Consider the following 20,346-nt stretch of genomic DNA (forward strand, 5'->3'; position numbering starts at 1 on the left):
ATGCAGCAGCAACCCAGTTCCTCCCTCCCCCCCCACCTCGCCCAAGCTAGGTCCCCCCCAGCTTCTTTGCTCCCCCCATAGCACTCCCGTAAGTCAGCTGACTCCTGCTGACCCCAGCCACTCCCCGGTGTGGTAGTCTCCCCCCCCCCCCCCCCCTCCTGTCCATCAGCGAGCGCTCCTCTCCAACACCGCCCTTCCCCCCTGGTCCCGCCCCCTTAATTCCCTAGCATGGGAAAAAGCCCGCGCTTTCCAACAAACCGGCCCCGCCCTCTCTGGTGCAGCTCCCTTTTGCGGCCTAATCCCAGCTTCCCCACCTCAGGCCTTCCATCACCCCTCCCCCCAACATGGCCCCGTCCTTCCAACCACCGACGCCCACACTCTCACAAAATCCCCACTTCGAACCATTTCACCCTACCCCACCCAGCACCCAAGGAAACAATACAGAACAGAACAGAACATCCCCCAAAGCACAGTAATCACAGTAGCCCCCCGCGACCTCCCCTCACAACCGACCCTCAATCCGTGTCCAACTTTTCAGCCTGAATAAAAGGTCCACACCTCCTCCAGCGTCTCAAAGTAATGGTGCCAGTCCCACAATCGCGCCGGCTGCAGCATCCCGAATTTCACCCCCTTCCGATGCAGAACCGCCTTAGTCCGATTGTACCCGGCCCTCTTCTTGGCCACCACCGCGCTCGAATCCTGGTATATACGGACCTCTGCATTCTCCCACCTGCTGCTCCGCTCCTTTTTTGCCCATCTTAGGACACACTCCCTGTCCACCAAGCGGTGGAACCGCACCAATACCGCCCGCGGCAGCTCGTTAGACCTGGGCCTCCTCGCCAGGACTCGGTGGGCCCCATCCAGCTCCAGGGGCCTCGGGAAGGCACCCGCGCCTTCAACGCATCAATGTGTCCAGCATCGTGACCACATATGCTCCAGCATCCGACCCCTCCACTCCCTCCGGGAGACCCAGAATCCGTAGGTTCTTCCTCCTCGACCGATTCTCAATGTCCTCGAACTTCTCCTGCCATTTCTTATGCAGCGTCTCGTGCGCCTCCACCTTCACTGCCAGGCCCAATATCTCGTCCTCATTGTCCGAGGCCACCTCCCGGATCGCCGCCCCTTGGGCCTTCTGGGTCTCGACCAGCTTGTCAATCAAAGCCTTCATCGGCTCCAGCAGCTCTGCTTTCAATTCCGTGAAGCAGCGCTTGAGAAACTCCTGCTGCTCTTGCGACCACTGCGGCCACGCTGCCTGGTCTCCACCCGCCGCCATCTTGGCTTTCCTCCCTCGCACTTTTCGCTGCACCAGAATTACTTTTTTCACCGCTCCACTCCTGGTCCAATTCATACAGTGCCAGGGAAATTGTACTGTCACCTTCCCACACTGGGAACCGTCGAACAAATGCCGCTGAGGCCCCCAAAAAGAGCCCAAAAGTCCGTTTCTGGCAGGAGCTGCCGAATGTGCGACTTAGCTCAGCATAGCCGCAACCGGAAGTGGCAGTGAATTTCATAACTATAACCCGCCGGCTTGGCTAGGATGGTTGGGTCACGGATTATTTGATTGGCTCTTTAAGGCCTTCATTCTACTACTACTAATGCTACTAGGGGTAGGATTGCTTGGTTGCTTGTGTAAATGCATTTTCAATCGAGTCATGGATATCCCTATTTAACTAGTTGTGATGATATGACAAAGGGAGGGAATGTGATGTTGTACGAATTAAGTAATGGCATGATAGGAAAACTGATCAACTATTTGGTACAATGTAAGAAAAGCTGACCTAGCCATTTCAATGTACCAGACCCCTTTGTAAGACCAATAAGGCTGACTCCGCATAACCTAAAGCATGAATAAGATCAGAGAAGGTCACATTATTCCAAAATGCCTGACCTGTGTAATTTCTGATAAGGCTAATTCGTCATAACCGAGGGCGATGTGAATAAGACAAGATAAGGAATGGATGAGTCTCCTCCGACCTTTTAATGTTCTATCAAAGGACAAGATAATGGTATGAGGGATGAGACAAAGAGTCCGAGAAGATCAACAGGTCATGCTTGTTTCATGACATTGCTTACGTTTCTACTTCCGATCGAATTCCTGACTAAGCTGTAGTCACGCAATCTTGATAATGATAATGTATAAATACTGAACTGACTTTCTGTAAAAGCGCAGACTTGAGTAGGAATCAGCAATGGTAGTAACTGCTCTTCGACCTCAACTTTCAGCCAAAACTGCATGTGGTCGTTTCGTAAATAAAGCCGTGTTATTTTATCATAACAATCTATTGTTGAGTCTTTACCACAGTCAAAGAAGCAGGAAAATATTGACTTCTAAAGGTTGGAAAAAATGGAAAGGCAACTTATCTTAATGGAGAGAAACTTTAGTGGAGAAAATCGGTGCTTCCAGGGGCGGTAGGGGTGGAATACTCTGGAATAGTAATCTCAGACAACACACCACACTACGTGGATGTGAGGTTGGAGACGGGTTGGGTCCAACGTCCGACATAGAGTCTGGACACTGCTATCCTCACTGACAAGGCGTTCTGTGAGAAAGTATCACAAGCCATCCACGGTTATGTAACCTGCAACCAGAATGGGAAGGTCTCACCCATCACATTCTGGAAGGCACTGAAGATGGTGATAAGTGGGGAGATTATAGCATTACAGAGTTCTGAGAGATAAAAAGGAGTGGGCGGCTAGGCAACAGCTGATTGACTACATTCTAGAGGTGCAACGGCAGTACTCCACTGCCCTGACCATGGAACTACTGACAGAGAAAAAAAACTGCAAATGGAATTTGACCTGCTCTCCACCGGGAGAGCAGTAAACCAGCTCCGCTAGACACGGAGGACCTTTTATAAATATGGAGACAAGGTCAGCCGTCTGCTGGTTCACCAGCTGAGAAAGCAGTCAGCCACAAAGGAAAGAGCGCAGGTGAAGGACAGGAACGGCAACTAGGCAAAGCACCAGACAAGATTACCGAGACCGTTGCAACGTTCTACCGAAGGATGTACACCTCTGAGCTCCCAGAGGGGACTTGAAGATGAAGTGGTTCCTCAAAGTACTGGACATGCCAGTGATGGGAGACGAAAAGAGACAGGGCCTGGAAGCACCACTAGAACTGGGGGAAGTCATGGAGAGTATCAACTCCATGTAGACATGGAAGGCGATGGGGCCAGACGGATTCCCGGTGGACTCTACAAAACATTGGCGCCAGCACTGGCCCCCCACCTGTGGGAGATGTTCACTGACTCGCTATCAAGGGGAACCCTGCCACCACCGCTCGTTCAGGCCTTGATATCACTGATCCCTAAAAAGGCCAGAGACCTGACGGAATATGGGTCTTACAAACCCATCCCACACCTAAACAATGATGCAAAAATCTTGATGAAGGCTCTGGCAAGGTGGTTGGAAAGTTGCATGCCAGAGATAGTCGTGGTAGATCAGACGGGTTTTGTCAAGAACAACTAACAGCGTCTGCTGAATGGGATCATGACCCCACCTGGGGCGGGGACATCAGAGGTGATCATCTCCCTGGACACAGAGAAGTCCTTCGACAGGGTGGAATGGAAGTGCCTCATTGCGGTACTGGAACGGCTTGGGCCAGGTTCGCCTCATGGGTGAAACTACTGTACAACGTTCCCATGGTGAGTGTACGGACAAACACCACTGGTTCTGGTTACTTCAGAGGCATGGATGCCCCTAATCCCACTACTGTTTGCCCTGGCAATTGAGCCTCTGGAGATCGCTCTTAGAGCAGAGAAGGAGCGGTGAGACATTCAAAGGGGTGACAGAGAGCATAGAGTCTCACTCTATGTGGATGACATGTTCCTCTACATCTCTAACCCCCTGGCCAGCGTGGGAGGAATAATGGAATTCCCAAAGGAGTTCGGAGCCTCTTCCCTGTGAACCTGCACTGGGGGGAGCAGAGTTGGAGAGGTTGCCCTTTAGCCTCCAATTCTACCACTGAGCAGCTACCACCGAAAGGGTACAGGGATGGGTCAAGGAACCGGGAGCAGAATGAGTCAGAATGGAGAAGAGCATCCTCAGAGCACTGGCCATGACCGCACTCCCATCCCCCAACCAGATACTCAAAAAGCCCAGTGGTAGAAGCCATGCTGAGAACATGGAACCAAATGCGACAACACTTCAGTCTGACAGGGATGTCCACCAATCCCATCTGCAAAAATCCCAAGTTCACCCCCGTGATAATGGACACCTCCTTCAAAAGGTGGAGGCAGGTCAAAGGGACATGGACGGTCAGGGACATGTACGTAGAAGGCAGAGTAGCAACCCTGGGGAACTCACAGCCTGCAGGTAAGTGATTGGCTGGTGACTGGTAAGTAGTTTTTCTTTTCCCTGAGGTGTTATCGTGCAGGGCGCAGTGGTTGCTGAGTGAGTGCTTGCTGAGAAGGAGAGTAATTTTTTAAAAAATACTTACTTTTGGGAGTTTCCAGCTGAATCCGGTCGGAGGGCAGAGTGACTGCTGGGTAAGTAGTAAAGATTTAAATTGTTTGCACAGTCCCATAACAGCTGATTGCTGTTCTCGTATGGAACGCAGTGGTTGCTAGTTAAGTGTTTTATTTTTACCTGTATTTAAGTTGGGCAGTTTCTAAACCCTAGACACTACACTTGTAGTGTCCCCCGCCCTTCCACCTCCTTTAACCTAAGGGGTAGAGTGAATAACAGGTAAGCTCTTTCTTTCTTTTTCTTTTTTTATCTAGAGGAGATGGCAGGGAAGGCAGTGCAATGTTCCTCCTGCAGAATGTTTGAGGTGAGGGACACCGTCAGTGTCCCTGCTGATTTCATCTGTGGGAAGTGCACCCATCTCCAGCTCCTCAGACACCACGTTAGGGAACTGGAGCTGGATGAACTTCGGATCATTCGGGAGGCAGAGGTGGTCATAGACAGTAGCTTCAGGGATGACGGATCTCCAGCACTGAATCCGTCCCTGTGGCTCAGAAGGGAAGGAGGGAGAGCAGGAGAGCAATAGTTATTGGGGACTCGATAGTTAGAGGGACAGCTAGATGGTTCTGTGGCAGCGAAAGAGACTCAGGATGGCATGTTGCCTCCTGGGTGCCAGGGTCCGTGACGTCTCGGACATGTTTTCAGAAACCTTAAAGGGGAGGGGGAGCAGTCACAAGTCGTGGCACACATCGGTACCAACGACATAGGTAAGAGAAGACACAGGGATTTAAAACAGCAATGTAGGGAGCTAGGGTGGCAGCTGAGAGACAGGACAAACCATGTTGTCATCTCTGGTTTGTTGCCGGTGCCACGTGATAGTGAGGTGAGGAACAGGGAGAGAGTGCAGATAAACACGTAGGTGCAGGGATGGTGTAGGAGGGAGGGTTTCAGGTACGTGGATAATTGGAGCACATTCTGGGGAAGGTGGGACTTGTACAGACAGGACGGCTTGCACCTGAACCAGAGGGGCACCAATATCCTAGGAAGGACATTTGCTACGGCTCTTCAGGGGGGGTTTAATCTAATTTGTCAAGGGGCTGGGAAAACGAGCTGTAGTCCAGAAGCCAGTGTTGAGAGTAGTGAGGTACTGAGGAGGGTATCAAGGTTGCAGGAGTGTACCGGCAGACAGAAAGGTGGGTTGAAGTGTGTCTACTTCAATGCAAGGAGCATCCGGAATAAGGTAGGTGAACTTGGAGCGTGGGTTGGTACTTGGGACTACGATGTTGTGGCCATTACGGAGACATGGGTAGAACAGGGACAGGAATGGTTGTTGGAAGTTCCGGGGTATAGATGTTTCAGTAAGGGTAGGATAGGTGGTAAAAGAGGTGGAGGAGTAGCATTGTTAATCAAGGATAGTTTAACGGCTGCAGAAAGGCAGTTCAAGGGGGATCTGCCTACTGAGGTAATATGGGCTGAAGTTAGAAATAGGAAATGAGCGGTCACATTGTTAGGAGTTTTCTATCGGCCCCCAAATAGTAATAGAGATGTGGAGAAAGAAATTGCAAAACAGATTATGGATAGATGTGGAGGTCCCAGGGTAGTTCTCATGGGTGACTTTAACTTTCCAAATATTGATTGGAACCTCTCTAGTTCGAACAATTCAGATTGGGCGGTTTTTGTACAGAGTGCGCAGGAGGGTTTCCTGACACAATATATGGATAGGCTGACAAGAGGGGGTCCACATTGGATTTGGTACTGGGTAATGAACCGTGCCAAGTGTTAGATTTGTTTGTGGGAGAGCACTTTGGAGATAGTGACAATTCGGTGTCTGTCACTATTGCAATGGAGAGGGATAGGGCCATACGGCAGGGCAAGGTTTATAATTGGGGGAGGGGTAATTATGATGCGATTAGGCAAGAATTAGGGAGCATAAGATGGGAACAGAAACTGTCAGGGAAAGGCACAAATGAAAAGTGGAGCTTGTTCAAGGAACAAATAATGCGTGTCCTTGATACCCATGTCCCTGTCAGGCAGGAAGGAAATGGCCGTGTGAGGGAACCATGGTTCACAAAAGAGGTTGTATGTCTTGTCAAGAGGAAAAAGGAAGAGTATGCAAGGATGAGAAAACAAGGTTCAGTAGGGTCGCTTGAGGGTTACAAGGTAGCAAGGAATGAGCTGAAAAAAGGGCTTAGGAGAGCTAGGAGGGGGCATGAGAAGTCCTCGGCAGGTCGGATCAAGGAAAACCCCAAGGCTTTTTACTCTTACGTGAGAAATAAAAGAATGACCAGGGTGAGGGTAGGGCCGATCAAGGACAGTAGTGGGAACTTGTGCATGGAGTCAGAAGAAATAGGAGAGGCATTGAATGAATACTTTTCTTCAATGTTCACAAAGGAGAGGGGCCATGTTTTTGAGGACGAGTGTGTGATTCAGGCGGGTAGGCTGGAGAAGGTAGATGTTCTGAGGAAGGATGTATTAGCAATTTTGAAAAACCTGAGGGTCGACAAGTCCCCTGAGCCAGATGGGATGTATCCAAGGATTCTTTGGGAGGCAAGGGATGAGATTGCAGAGCTTTGATCTTTGGGTCCTCGCTGTCCACAGGGATAGTGTCAGAGGACTGTCCACAGGGATAGTGCCAGAGTGACGAATGCTATTCCTCTGTTCAAGAAAGGGAATAGGAATGACACTGGTAATTATAGGCCAGTTAGTCTTACTTTGGTGGTCGGTAAGATAATAGAAAAGGTCCTGAAGGATAGGATTTTTTTCCATTTGGAAAGATGCAGCTTAATCCGGGATAGTCAACATGGATTTGTGAAGGGTAGGTCTTGCCTCACAAATTTGATTGCATTCTTTGAGGAGGTAACTAAGTGTGTAGATGAAGGTAGAGCAGTTGATGTATACATGGATTTTAGTAAGGCTTTTGATAAGGTTCCCCATGGTCGGCTCATGAATAAAGTGAGGAGGTGTGGGAGAGAGGGAAATTTGGCCAATTGAATAAGTAACTGGCTATCACATAGAAGACAGAGGGTGGTGGTGGATGGAAAATTTTCAGACTGGAGACCAGTTACCAGCGGTGTACCACAGGGATCAGTGCTGGGTCCTCTGCTATTTGTGATTTTTATCAATGACTTGGAGGAGGGGGCTGAAGGGTGGGCCAGTAAATTTGCTGATGACGCCAAGATTGGTGGAGTAGTGGATGAGGTGGAGGGCTGTTGTAGGTTGCAAAGAGACATTGATAGGATGCAGAGCTGTGCCGAAAAATGGCAGATGGAGTTTAACCCTGGTAAGTGAGGGGTGATTCATTTTGGTAGAAAAAATTTGAATGCGGATTACAGGGTCAACGGCAGGGTTCTGAGGAATGTGGAGGATCAGAGAGATCTTGGGGTTCATGTCCACAGATCTCTGAAGGTTGCCACTCAAGTGGATAGAACCGTGAAGAAGGCTTATAGTGTGTTAGCGAATTATTAACAGGGGGCTTGAGTTTAAGAGCCGCGGGCTTATGCTGCAATTATACATGACCCTGGTGAGACCACATTTGGAATGTTGTGTGCAGTTCTGGTCACCTCATTATAGGAAGGATGTGGAAGCATTGGAAAGGGTGCAAAGGGGATGCACCAGGATGCTGCCTGGTTTGCAGGATAGGTCTTATGAGGAAAGGTTGAGGGAGCTAGGGCTTTTCTCTTTGGAGCGGAGGAGGATGAGAGGCGACTTAATAGATGCTTATAAGATAATGAGGGGGATAGATAGAGTGGGCGTTCAGAGACTATTTCCTCGGGTGGATGTAGCTGTTACAAGAGGGCATAACTATAAGATTCAGGGTGGGAGATATAGAAGTGATGTCCGAGGTAGGTTCTTTACTCAGAGAGTGGTTCGTGTGTGGAATGGACTGCCTGCTGTGATAGTGGAGTCGGACACTTTAGGAACTTTCAAGCGGTTATTGGATAGGCACATGGAGCACACCAGAATGACAGGGAGTGGGGTAGCTTGATCTTGGTTTCGGACAATGCTCGGCACAACATCGAGGGACGAAGGGCCTGTTCTGTGCTATACGGTTCTATGTTCTGTGATCTAACATGGGGAGAATGTGCAAACTCCACACGGACACAGATTGGAGGTTAATGGATATGCTTTTATAGCCATTGTAGAGTTGTAGTTACAAGGAGACCAAAGCTGGGAACTAAATTTTCAGGGGTATGTGACTTTTCGTAAGGACAGGCAGGAAGGAGGGGGCAGTGGGGTAGTTTTGTTAGTATGAGATAGAATAGTTACAATAGCAAGAAAAGATCTTGGAAAGGAAGATGCAGAATTCGATAAGAAACGTGATGAATGTAAGAAAGTCATATTTTATATATTTAGCAGTAATGTTATTAAAACCTGGGTTAAGATGTGTAAAGACAATATGACTGCTAGAGCGGTGATTACGGTGTTGTAAAAATGAGGTAATCATTGATTTGCAGGTGAAATGTTCTGCTAATAGAACTCGAGAACCATTTACTTGTTTACAGATAGCTAGCTAATGGAATATTGTTTACTTTTGAATATCCCCTGGGGTGTACTTCATTAATGTTTGGTCCTGACTAAACAAGTCAAGGGACATCTTGTAAGAAGAGACAAAAGAATGCCTTATGCTTTGGGTAGTTAATGGGAAGAGCCAGGTCTGTTTGAAAAGGTCCTAGAACTCTAATTTGAACAAAGGTGTTCCCAGTTTGGTCCTGAAAGATTTTCTCTCCAAAGATTCTGAACAGCGAAAAGCCTGGGAAAATCTGGTTGTTAACTTTAATTCATTTTAAAAAAATAAATTTAATGTATCCAATTATTTTTTCCAACTAAGGGGCAATTTAGGCGTGACCGATTCACCTACCCTACACATCTTTTTGTGTTATGGGGCTGAGACCTACGCAGACACGGGGAAAATGTGCAAACTCCACACAGATAGCGACCCAGGGCTAGGATCGAACCTGGGACCTCGGTGGCATGAGGCAACAGTGCTAACCACTGTGCCACCGAGCTGCCCTTGTTGTTAACTTTCTTCATGAGTGGCATTTGAACAATATTGAATAAGGTGGCAGATTTAGGAAGTTACGGTTTATTCTTTTACTTATGAACTGTTGTAACTGTTAACTGTAATGCTATTTTGTTGCTGCTGATGTGGTCAGTTCTGTGATGCAATAAAAATTTGTTTCTGCATAAAAGATACCTATAGGCCTGCGTTGTCACTCCTGTGGTGCAGTAACACTTTTTCACAGTTTTACAAATTGCAAATAGTTGGATTCTCATCCTGGATTCTAACAGAAATAACAAGGGGAAGAAAACACTGATGGGAGTAGTCTATAGGGAGCGAACAGTAACTGCTATGTAGGACGGAGAAAAAAACCAGGAGACAATGGTGACATGTAAAACAGGTAGTACATTGCAACTTCCGGTTGTGCATGTAGGTCGAGGTCGCATTTTTGATGGTTCCTGCCGAAGTTCATCTTTTTTAGGCCCTTTACATCCAGTTTTTTTGGGGGGGGAATTCTTGTGAGAAGTGTGGGAAGGTCTGAGGCATTTCAAGGATGTCAAAAACCAGTAAAAATAACCCACGAAAAAGGGAGTGAGCAAAAGTTCGCCGTCGAGCGTGGTGAGTTCAATGGGAGAAAAGATGATGGGAGAGAGCTCGTCACTGTGGAAAAGATGGCCGAAGTGATGGCCGAGGAGTTTGAGCGGCTGTTAAAACATTTTGAAAGGCATCGGACAGAGATGATGACCTCACTTAAGGAGTGGGTGGGCGAAACCCTTGCATCGATAAGAGGAGTTGAAGACTTTGACGGTGGTGCAGCAGCAAGGAGAGAAGATGAAAGGGGTGGAGGGGGAATTGTCACAGCATAGTGGCTAGTTCACCTCGATAGGCAAAGAGCTGCGGAGGGTGGTGAAGATCAACAGAGGGCTGAGAGCCAAAGTAGAGGACCTGGAGAGCAGGTCGCAAAGGCAGAACTTGAGGATCATGGGTATGCCTGAGGGACTAGATGGCCAGAGGTACACAGGGCACTTAGCCGAGATGCTTGCGAAGTTGATGGGGGATCCCTCCTACTATGAATTCGACAGGGCTCACTGGTCACTCCGGCCGAAACCAAGAACAAATGAACCGTCGAGAACTGTGCCTGCATTCACAACTTTCAGGTAAAGGAGAGGTGCTGAGGAAGGCGAAGCAGAAGGTGGAGTGGGACGGCAATGGTATACATATACGATCTGACGACGTAGCTGGTGAGGAGACGGGCGGTCTTCGGTCGGGCCAAGGCGCCGTTGTATAAACGCAGCGTGCGGTTTGGTGTGGTCTACCCGGCGAAGCTAAGGGTCACGCATAATAGCAGGGCCTACTACTTTGAGACGGTGGCGGAGGCATTTGTGAAGGCAGAAGGCCTGAGACTGGACCAAGTATGAACTTTAATGGTTTTTGGCCAGGCTTTATGTTGTTCTTTCCCTTTATGGCTATCATTGACTGTTTTGACTAAAAGATGTATGGGCTGGGGTGGTTTGGAGAGGATGGTTGAGATTTGTGGTTTGTTGGGTTTGGGGGCTTTGGAGTGGGTGTGTTTTTCGATGTGGGGTAGGGGGCTCTGGCAGGGGCTGCCATGCGAGCAAATGTAACGTTGGCTGGTGAAAGGGAGTGAGGTGGAGGGAGGGGCCACGGTCATTGGAACCTGTGTGGGCAGGTTCCAATGGGCCTGGAAAGAGTGAATGGTGGGGGAATGGGGACAATACTGGATGAGGTGTTTTCTAAAGGAAGTGGTTGGGGGGATTCTGGGAAGGGAGGGGGGCCATGACGAGAGCCAGGGCTGGGTCTTGCCAGTCAGACGAGGCCTTGGGGGATGGTCATGGCGGTAGGAAGGCCGGGGGCGAGACAGCCCCTGTCAGAGTGGTGACATGGAACTTGCGAGGGTTGGGAGGACCAGTGAAAGAGCACCAAATTTCTCACACTTGAAGGACCTGAAAGCGAAGGTTACAAGAGACCTATCTGAGGCTGAAAGACCAGATGAGGCTGAGGAAGGGCTGGTTGAGTCAGGTGTTTCATTCGGGCTTCGACAGGAGGGCCCGGCGGGGTGATGATGCTGGTGGGTAAATTAGTGAGGTTCCAGATGGAGAAGGTGGTGGCAGACCAGGGGGCTGGTACATGATAGTAAAGGGTGCATCGGAAGAGAGGCTGGTGGTGCTGGTTAGTGTGTATGCCCCAAATTGGGATTAAGCTGGGTTTGTGAAGAAAACATTGGCTGCCATTCTGGGAGTTGGGACTTTTGGTGAAGAGGAAGGAGTTGCAGGCAAAGTTTAATCTTCTATCCATGGGGAGGGCAGTCCGGCAGCTGGGAGGGGGGTCATCTCCGAGTATGGCGAGAAAGCCTAGATTGCTGGCGAGCCAGCTCCGTCAGCTGGTGGCAGCGAGAGAGATTGTGGGGGTTAGGGATGGGACGGGAGGGTTGGTAGTGGCGCCGGGGCAGGTGAATCAGGCCACTGAAGACTTTTATAGGGACTTGCATAAGTTGGAGCTGCCGGAGGATGAGTCGGATAGGAGGGAATTTCTGGAGCGACTCGAGTGCGGAGGTGGGGGAGGAGGAGAGGGCGGGATTGGAGGGACCAATGGGGGTGGAAGAAGTGCAGGCAGCGATAAGGAAGATGCAGCTGGGTAAGGCGCCTGGGTGGATGGGATCCCGGTGGAATTTTATAAAACAATTCAAGGATACATTGGCACCGCTGATGGTAGAAATCTGTGAGGATGCGATGGTTAGGGGAGTATTGCCAGAGACGATGGGGCAGACATCCAATTCACTTGCTTAATAAGGAAGATCTGGCAGAGTGTGGGTCTTACAGGCCCATTTCTCTCCTGAATGTGGATGCTAAAATATTGGTAAAGGTAGTGGCACTGAGGTTGGAGGACTGCCTCCCGAAGGTGGTTGGTGAGGAACAGACGGGGTTCAATAAGAGCAGGCAACTGTCGTCGAATGTGTGGCAGCTGCTGAATGTGATATTTTCTCTGGCAGAGGGAAGGGAACTGGAGGTGGTGGTGGTATTAGATGCGGAGAAGGCGTTTGATAAGTTAGACTGGAGCTATCTGTTTGCAGTACTGGAGAAATTTGGGATTGGACTTAAGGTTTGTTGCATGGGTGAAATTGTTGTACAAGGATCCGACAGTATGTGTATGAACGAACGATACAACGAATTTGGGGTACTTTCCACTATTTCGGGGAATGAGGCAAGGATGTCCCATATTCCTCCCCCTTCTGTTCGATTGAGCCCTTGGCCATTGTGTTGAGGGGTTCAGACGTATGGAAGGGGATAGTGAGGGGGGAGGGGGGGGGGGGGGTGCGAGAAGGTGAAGCATAGGGTGTACATGGATGATCTGCTGTTGCACATCGGACCAGAGTTCGGTGTGGGGTAGAAAGGGGTTGCTAAGGAGATTCAGGGTATAAGTTGAATCTAGGGAGAAGCAAATATTTTGTGATGTCTTCCCCAGGTGCAGAGGTGAAAGTTGGTGCGTTGCCATTCTGGGTAACAACTCATTTTAGGTATTTGGGTGTGCAGATGGCGCAGGACTGGGTACGGCTTTGTGAGTTCAATTTCAAGAGCTAGGTGGGAGGGTGAAGGAGGACTTGTTGCGATGAGATAGTCTCCCCTGGTTGTTGGCAGGGGAGACTCAAGATGAACATTCTGCCACGGTTCTTGTTTCATTTCAATGTCTACTGGACTTTTTTTAACCAAAGTAATTTTTTAAGGGAGTAGTTAGGTTGGTCTCGGCATTTGTGTGGGCATGGAAGGTGGCTAGGATAAGGAACAAGGTTCTCCAAAGGGGACGGCAGTCGGGGGGGGGCGGCCTTCCGAACTTCTTGTACTATTACTGGTGGCGAATGCGGAGAAGGTGTGGGGCTGGAGTAGGGAGATAGGCTTTATGGGTGCAGATGGAGGCGGGTTCCTCTAAGGGGTTGCGGTTGCAGCCGCTGGCAACAGTGCCGCTACTGTTCACCGCAGGGAAGTACTCGAGTTGTCCTGTGGTGGTAGCTACGCTGACGATTTGGAGGCAATTCCGGCAGCACTTAGGGGACCGGCTTGAGGGCGATACTGATAAGAAGGAACAATGGGTTTGAGCCAGGGAGGATGGATGCGAGGTTCTGGGGATGGGAGGAGGTAGGGGTGAAGGAGATGAAGGATTTGTTTTTGGAGGGGCGGTTTGTGAGCTTGGATGAGTTTGGGCTCCAGCGGGAGGAGGGCTTTAGATATATGCAGGTGCAGAACTTTGCAAGAAAGGCCTTCCCTGAGCTTTCCAGTGGCATCGTCCTCTTCGTTGTTAGAGGAGGTGCTGTAGGTGATGTGGCTGAAGGGTGGGGCTGTTTCGGTGATTTATAGGAGGATCATGGAGGAAGACAGGGTGTCCATGGGAGGGAGCAAGGTCAAGTGGTAGGAGGAGCTGGGGATGGTGTTGGAGGAGGGATTATGGTGCAAGATGCTGCGGAGGGTTAAAGCTTAATGCCTCAATCTCATATGCGAGACTGGGGTTGATTCAATAATTAAAAGTGCTGCACAGGGCACGCTTAACGAAGGTGTGGATGAGTTGGCTGTTTGAGTGGGTGGAGTACAGGAGCAAGCAGTGTGGGTGGGGCCCAGCTAATCATGTTCACCTGTTCTGGTCCTGTCCGAAGTTGCAGAAATATTTTGAGGGCTGTTTTTCAGCACCACGTCTGAGGTTCTACATGTGGATTTGGAGCCTGGCTCCTGGAGGCCATATTCGGGGTGTGAGGCCTGCCAGGGTTGCAGACAGACAGTATGTCTTAGCCTTCGCCTCATTAATCGGTCGAAGGCAGGTCCTGTTGGGGTGGAGGCCAGCTTGGGGTTCCACAAGAGATGGGCTTTGTTTATCTTACACTTTGGGGGTCTAGTTGCCATCAAGGGGTGGTGTCAAGGGTCAAGGGGGCGATCCCGGCCCACTGTCCATGTGGAGTTTGCACATTCTCCGTGTCTGCATGGGTCTCACCCCCACAACCCTAAAGATGTGCAGGCTAGGTAGATTGGCCATGCTAAATTGCCCCTTAATTGGAAAAAAATTAATTGGTACTCTAAATTTATGGAAAAAAAAATTACGGGGGTAATCCTTTGACAAAGCCAGAAAACCCGCAAAGCTCAGCATGTGGAAAGGCGACGGATCCAATCTTGGGTGGGGCTGCTCATATCACGGTAGAGATGCTGACTGAGGTGATGGAGCAGGAGTATGAAAAACAGTTTGAAAAGCATTTTTAAGGTCCAGGGCAGGGTCAATTGAGGAGGCACTTTGCTCGATCAATAATAAGCTGGAAAAAACCTCATGTGGCAGTGGAGGAGAATGGAGTGGTGCTGAACGCTGTGGAGCTGGCCTTGATGTCGCATGGGGCTCGAATCACCTCGTTGGAAGCTGAGATGTTGCTCGTGGAGGAGAGGAACAAGACTCGGAGGGCCAAGATGGATGAATTGAGAACAGGGGGTAGGGGGGAGGGGAATGAGTGATTCTCCCCTCCAGAGTTGGATCGGGCCCACCGAGTACTCCGGCGGAAGCCTCGGGCGAATGAGCCGCCGCAGTTAGCATGGATTTCAAAGGGGAAAGTTATGCTTGATTAACCTTACTGAATGATTTGAAGAACTAACAAAGATTAGACAGTAATGCAGTAGATATATGTTGGATTACCAAAAGGCCCTTAAAAGGCATTGCATAGTAGACTCATAACCAAGGTCACAGCATGGAGAAGTCAGGAGCCAGAAAGGATAATGGACAGCAAACTGACTGCAAAACAGAAAGTAGGGACTGAGGGTAGCTATTCTGACTGGCAAAGTCTGGGAAGTGAACCACCATTGTTCATTAATTTGTATGTGGGAATTGGAAGTACATATAAAGCAAAAAGGAAGAATGTGACAAAACGCAGGAAGATATTTTAAGTCTACAGAATGACCATATAATTGGAAATTGAATTTCAATATAATAATGAAAGGACAGAAATGTTAAAAGTTATTTTTAGTAACAAGATTCTCAGTTGTGCAGCGGCTGCATTTCAAAACCACCATTCACACATACTATTTCCTTGAAATAGATTAAATTTAAAGTAACATTTGTTTTAAGTGGTGGCATTTGTGAGGGGATTGTATTTTGGTAGGCAGAATAAAGAGACCACATACTGCTTAGATAATAATCTGAACAGGGGAGAGAAGCAAAGGGATTCGGGAGTATAGATTCGCAATCAGTAAAATAAAAAGGTGCTGCAGGTTAATAGGGCCATTTAAAAAATGCAAATCAAAAATTGGGGGTTCATTCCTAGAGATAAATTGAAAAGCAGAGAAGCAATGCTAAACTTGCACAAAAAACCTTGGTTAAGTCATGTGAACAACTCTGGTCTCCATCAAAGATATAGGGACAACGGCAAAAGTGCAAATGAATTATGAAAAGAATTTCAGAGAGGAGAGGCTATACGTATCAGGAAAGGTTGAACAGGCTGGGGCTCCATCTCTTGTAAATAGTATGAGATATGCCTGAAGGTCTTCAAGATTATGAAAGGGTTTGACAAGTAAAAGCAGAGAAAATGTTTCCAACTTGTGGAAAAGTCCAATGTAGGATATTCGTTAATTAATCTAATTCAGGATAAATATCTTCACCCAGCTGTGTGGAACGTCCCAGTACAATGAATAGTTGAGGCAACCAGCACTGAAGTATTTAATAGGAAATTAGGTAAGTACATTGAGGGGGAAAGGGACTGAAGGATAAGCTAACAGGCTTAGATGAAGTAGGGTGAAAGAAACCTCATGTGGAGCATAAATGCTGAGATAGATGAGTTAAGTTCAATAGCTTGTTTCTGAACTGTACACATATTGATGCAATTTAGTGCAATGTTGAAACTGCCATACACAAAACTGGTTGGTATTAGATTTTACAGACAATATGAGTTCAAATAAAGGAAAAGTTTTGCAGTTCACTAATTATTTTTATATACAAGAGCATTGACCATTTTAGAGTTAACACCAAAGTGTAGGTATCTGATAGCCCTGAAAATAAATCTCCGTATGAAAATAAAAATTAATTATAAATGCCCACAAGAAAAAATGTCTTCAAAATTCTTTCCTAAAGTCTCCTGAATGGTTTATTTCCACTTTTAGGATTTTATTGAACATAATTTTGTGACATATAAATCATATACATTACCTTAATGTTCCTGTTGTTGCCGATCGTGGTTGTCTCCTACTCTTCAAGGCACGAAGTTTATCTCCCTGAGTCATAGAATTTGTTGTTGTTGGACTTCCATCTTCTGCATAATTGTTCTTTCAAGAAAAAATAGAATTAAATGCTCTTTACATTTTGTGGGAGAGGTTTTAAATGCAGAAGAAACACATCACTTTTTAAACTTAAAAGAACGCAGGAAACGAGTTGGGGATAATTGGGGGTGGGACAATAGCTATCATACTAGCTGACCCCCTGCAATATTGTGCAGATAGTTTGGATTCTAGACATTCTAGTTATGACGAAACAACACCACGGACTGAAACATAGGGTGAAGGAGTAGCCTTACTTTCTGTAAGATGAATGCTCGCTCTGTTAACTCTTTAAAATATCTATAGAAACTCAGCTTCAAAATTGAAAAATCTGCTCTAAGCATGGGGGCGGACGGGTTCTGTGACATGTTTTCCACTGGTCGGAATGGCGGGAAATTGTATCCCTTTCAGTGCTTGGAAGCTCATTAATTATGCACAGGTGAGTATCTCTCCATATCGTATGATCGGTCAGGAACTGATTCAGCCGTACTGCCGTTAACCAACAAGATTGACAGTCCACGTGCCTTATTTAAACGCCACCCGAACACTCATTTCACACTTTCCAGGCCAGCAGCGTACCTTTAGAGATGACTCCTAACCAGACGGCGGGGGCTGCACCCTAATTCTGCCACAACACCCTCCAGGCTTGATGAGAGGAGTACAGTACCATGCGGATGCTCTTTACCCCAGGGGTAGTTTTACATGTCCCTCGTGCCCCCACTGAAAATATTCCCAGCCAAGTCACATAAAATTCAACCCCTTGCTTATGTGGCCAAGAAAAGCCATATTCATTTAATATTTTTTAAAATATGTATTTTATTCCAAACGTGTATGAAAAGTTTCAAAACAGAGACAATTCGGGAAACAAGCTTCCCAACACAACTATAGTTTGTACAAATTCTTCCCCTTTTTCAGACCCCTCCCTCACGATGAACAACTCCTCAAACACGATCACAAACATCTCCTACCTTGCCCAGAAACCTTCCGCAGAACCCTTTAACTCGTATTTGATCTTTTCCAGCCGAAGAAAGTCATATAGGACACGTGGCCAGGCTGCTACCCCCCCAGCGGCGTTGCTGACTGCCACTCAAATAAAATTAGTCGCTGGGAAATCAAGAGAGGCGATGGCCACAACATCAGCCTTCCTCCCCTCCATCAGCTCCGGCTTCTCTGATATCCCAAATGTCGCCACCAAAGGGTCCGGCTCAACCTACTCCCCCACTCTACTTGGTAGCACCGCAAACACTTCCGTCCAGAATCTCTCCAACTTTTTCGCAGCCCTAGAACATATGTTCATGGTTCGCTAGTCCCCGTCCACACTTCTCAACACTCGTCTGCCACCCCCTGAAAAAAAACTCATTCTTGCCCTCGTCATATGTACCCAGTGTACAACCTTGAACTGTATCAGGCTCATCCTTGCACACGAGGGTGCGTTTACTCGTCGTAGCATCTCACTCCATACTCGCCAGTTTATCTCCCCTCCCAGCTCCCTTGCCCACCTCCCTGATCTGCCAGCCACCTATATGCGTCTATAATCCTGCCTTCCACTTCCACATCCGGAAACAACTGTTCCTCCAGCAGGGTGTGCACGGTAGCTAGTACTGTTGCTTCACAGCGCCAGGGCCCTGGGTTCGATTCCCGGCTTGGGTCACTGTCTGTGGGAGTCTGCATGTTCTCCCCTTGTCTGCATGGGTTTCCTCCGGGTGCTCCAGTTGCCTCCCACAAGTCCCAAAAGACAAGTTGTTAGGTAATTATACTGCACCCCTCTTGCCCTACGCAGCTATCCTACCACCCTCCCCGTTGTCAGCCTATCAAATTGCCCTTGTAATGTTTTCCTCCTCGCCAATCCCTCCATGGCAGGCACTCTCGATTACTCCCTTATCTACCACCACTACCTTGTTCATTAACCGTTCACATTCCTCCCTCGTTTCCCCATCCACATGTGCCTTGAACGAGATAATCTCCCCTCGGGCCACCACTTTTAACGCTTCCCAAAACGTGGCCGCTGCCCCCTCCCTGTTTTGGTTCAACTCTACATAATTTTAAAATCACAGTTCGCACTTTGTCACACCTCTCTGCCAACAACCCTAATCAAGCCTCCGGCTTGGCCTCTGCTCCCGTCCCGATCTAAGCCAAATGTCCAGCCAATGGGGCGCATGGTCCGAGATTACTATCCCTGCGTACTCTGCCCCCTCCACCCTGACCAAAACCTCTCGGCTCGCCACAGAAAAGTCAATTCTGGAATATACCCTGTCCACATGCGAAAAAATGGAACACTCCTTTCCCCCTGGGTTCTTGAAGCACCACAGGTCCACCCATCTTCTCCATAAATCCACCCAGCTCCTTTGCCTCCTACCCATTGACCTGGGGCTCGATCCATCTACCTTCGGCTCTAGGACACAATTAAAATCTCCTCCCATAATCAACTGGTGCGTGGCCAAGTCTTGGATCGCTGCCAGCAACCCTCTGATTAAACCTATATCATCCCAATTCGGTGCATACACATTCACCAACACCACCGGCGTCCTTTCTAATATCCCATTCGCAATCACATATCTTCCACTCGGGTCCCTCACTTCCTTCGCGCTCGCATACCCCCATTTTCTTACTCATCAAAATTGCCATACCCCGCGAGTTTGAATCAAACCCACAAGTGGAAAATCTGACCCACTCATCCCTTTCTTAGCCTAACCTAGTCCTTCACGTGGAGGTGCGTCGCTTGCAGAAAGACCACCTCCGCTTTCAAGCTCTTAAGGTGCGCAAGACCAGAGATCTTTTGACTGGTCCATTGAGTCCTCGCGTGTTCAACATTATCAGCCTTACCGGGGGCTTACGCCTCCATTCCCCTCTACCATCCACCATCCTCCCCCCTTTTGGCTTTACCCCCATTAATTTCACCCTATACCTGGCCCATCCAAAATGGCCCCTTTCTCCACCTGTGACCAGGTTTTGTCTCGTCGCATCATCACCGCCCCCCCCGCCATGGCCACCTCTCTCAGCCTTCTCCCCCACCTTACTTCAGTTCACCAGCATTACATGCCAGCGTGGTAACTCCTGCCCAAAAGCTCCTCCTACTGCCCCCCCCCAACCCCTTCCCCCACTCACCTCTCTGTTCTGTGAGGAAGGCTCCTGCTGACCTCACCCTCCCCCATGCAAAGACTCATCTCGAACCACAGGTCACCATGCCCAAGAACAAAAAAAAAATCACAGCCCAAGCAACGAGGGGGGGGGGATTGGACTGCCGTCCCCTTACAGACCTCTCACCCCTGCTACCCTTTTGTCAATCCAACAGTTTAAAAAAAGCAAAAACCCCTCCACATCGGAGGAAAAGAAAACCTCCCACTCCACCCATATTCCTATTTACTTCAAAGTACCAGCACCTGTCTCCTAGAATTGTTCAGTTCAGTTCTCCACAGTTTATGCTCCTTGATAAATGTTGTTGGCCATTTCTGGGGTCTCAAAATAGTATTCCTGGCCTTCATACATCACCCAAAGCTTCGCCGGGTAGAGCACCGCAAATTTGATCTGCCGTCGATATAGCACCGCCTTGGCTTTGATAAAGCCCGCCCGTCGTTTTGCCAGCTCAGCTCCAATGTCTTGGTAGATTCGTAGAATTTCACAGAATTTACTGTGCAGAAGGAGGCCATTCGGCCC

General features: G+C 48.5%; 1 protein-coding gene across 6 annotated transcripts in view; it reads right to left on the bottom strand.

The window, feature by feature from the left end:
- cdc14ab (cell division cycle 14Ab) overlaps nt 1-20,346 on the bottom strand; it is a 333,919-nt gene that overhangs the window by 96,947 nt on the left and 216,626 nt on the right. For all 6 annotated transcript variants that reach the window (XM_072511378.1, XM_072511377.1, XM_072511373.1 and 3 more), the window contains one exon: nt 16,586-16,701. In XM_072511378.1, the coding sequence (XP_072367479.1) occupies nt 16,586-16,701 (116 nt within the window). The remainder of the gene's footprint in view (nt 1-16,585; nt 16,702-20,346) is intronic.

Source organism: Scyliorhinus torazame, chromosome 7, assembly GCF_047496885.1.
Source record: "Scyliorhinus torazame isolate Kashiwa2021f chromosome 7, sScyTor2.1, whole genome shotgun sequence".
Taxonomy (NCBI): domain Eukaryota; kingdom Metazoa; phylum Chordata; class Chondrichthyes; order Carcharhiniformes; family Scyliorhinidae; genus Scyliorhinus; species Scyliorhinus torazame.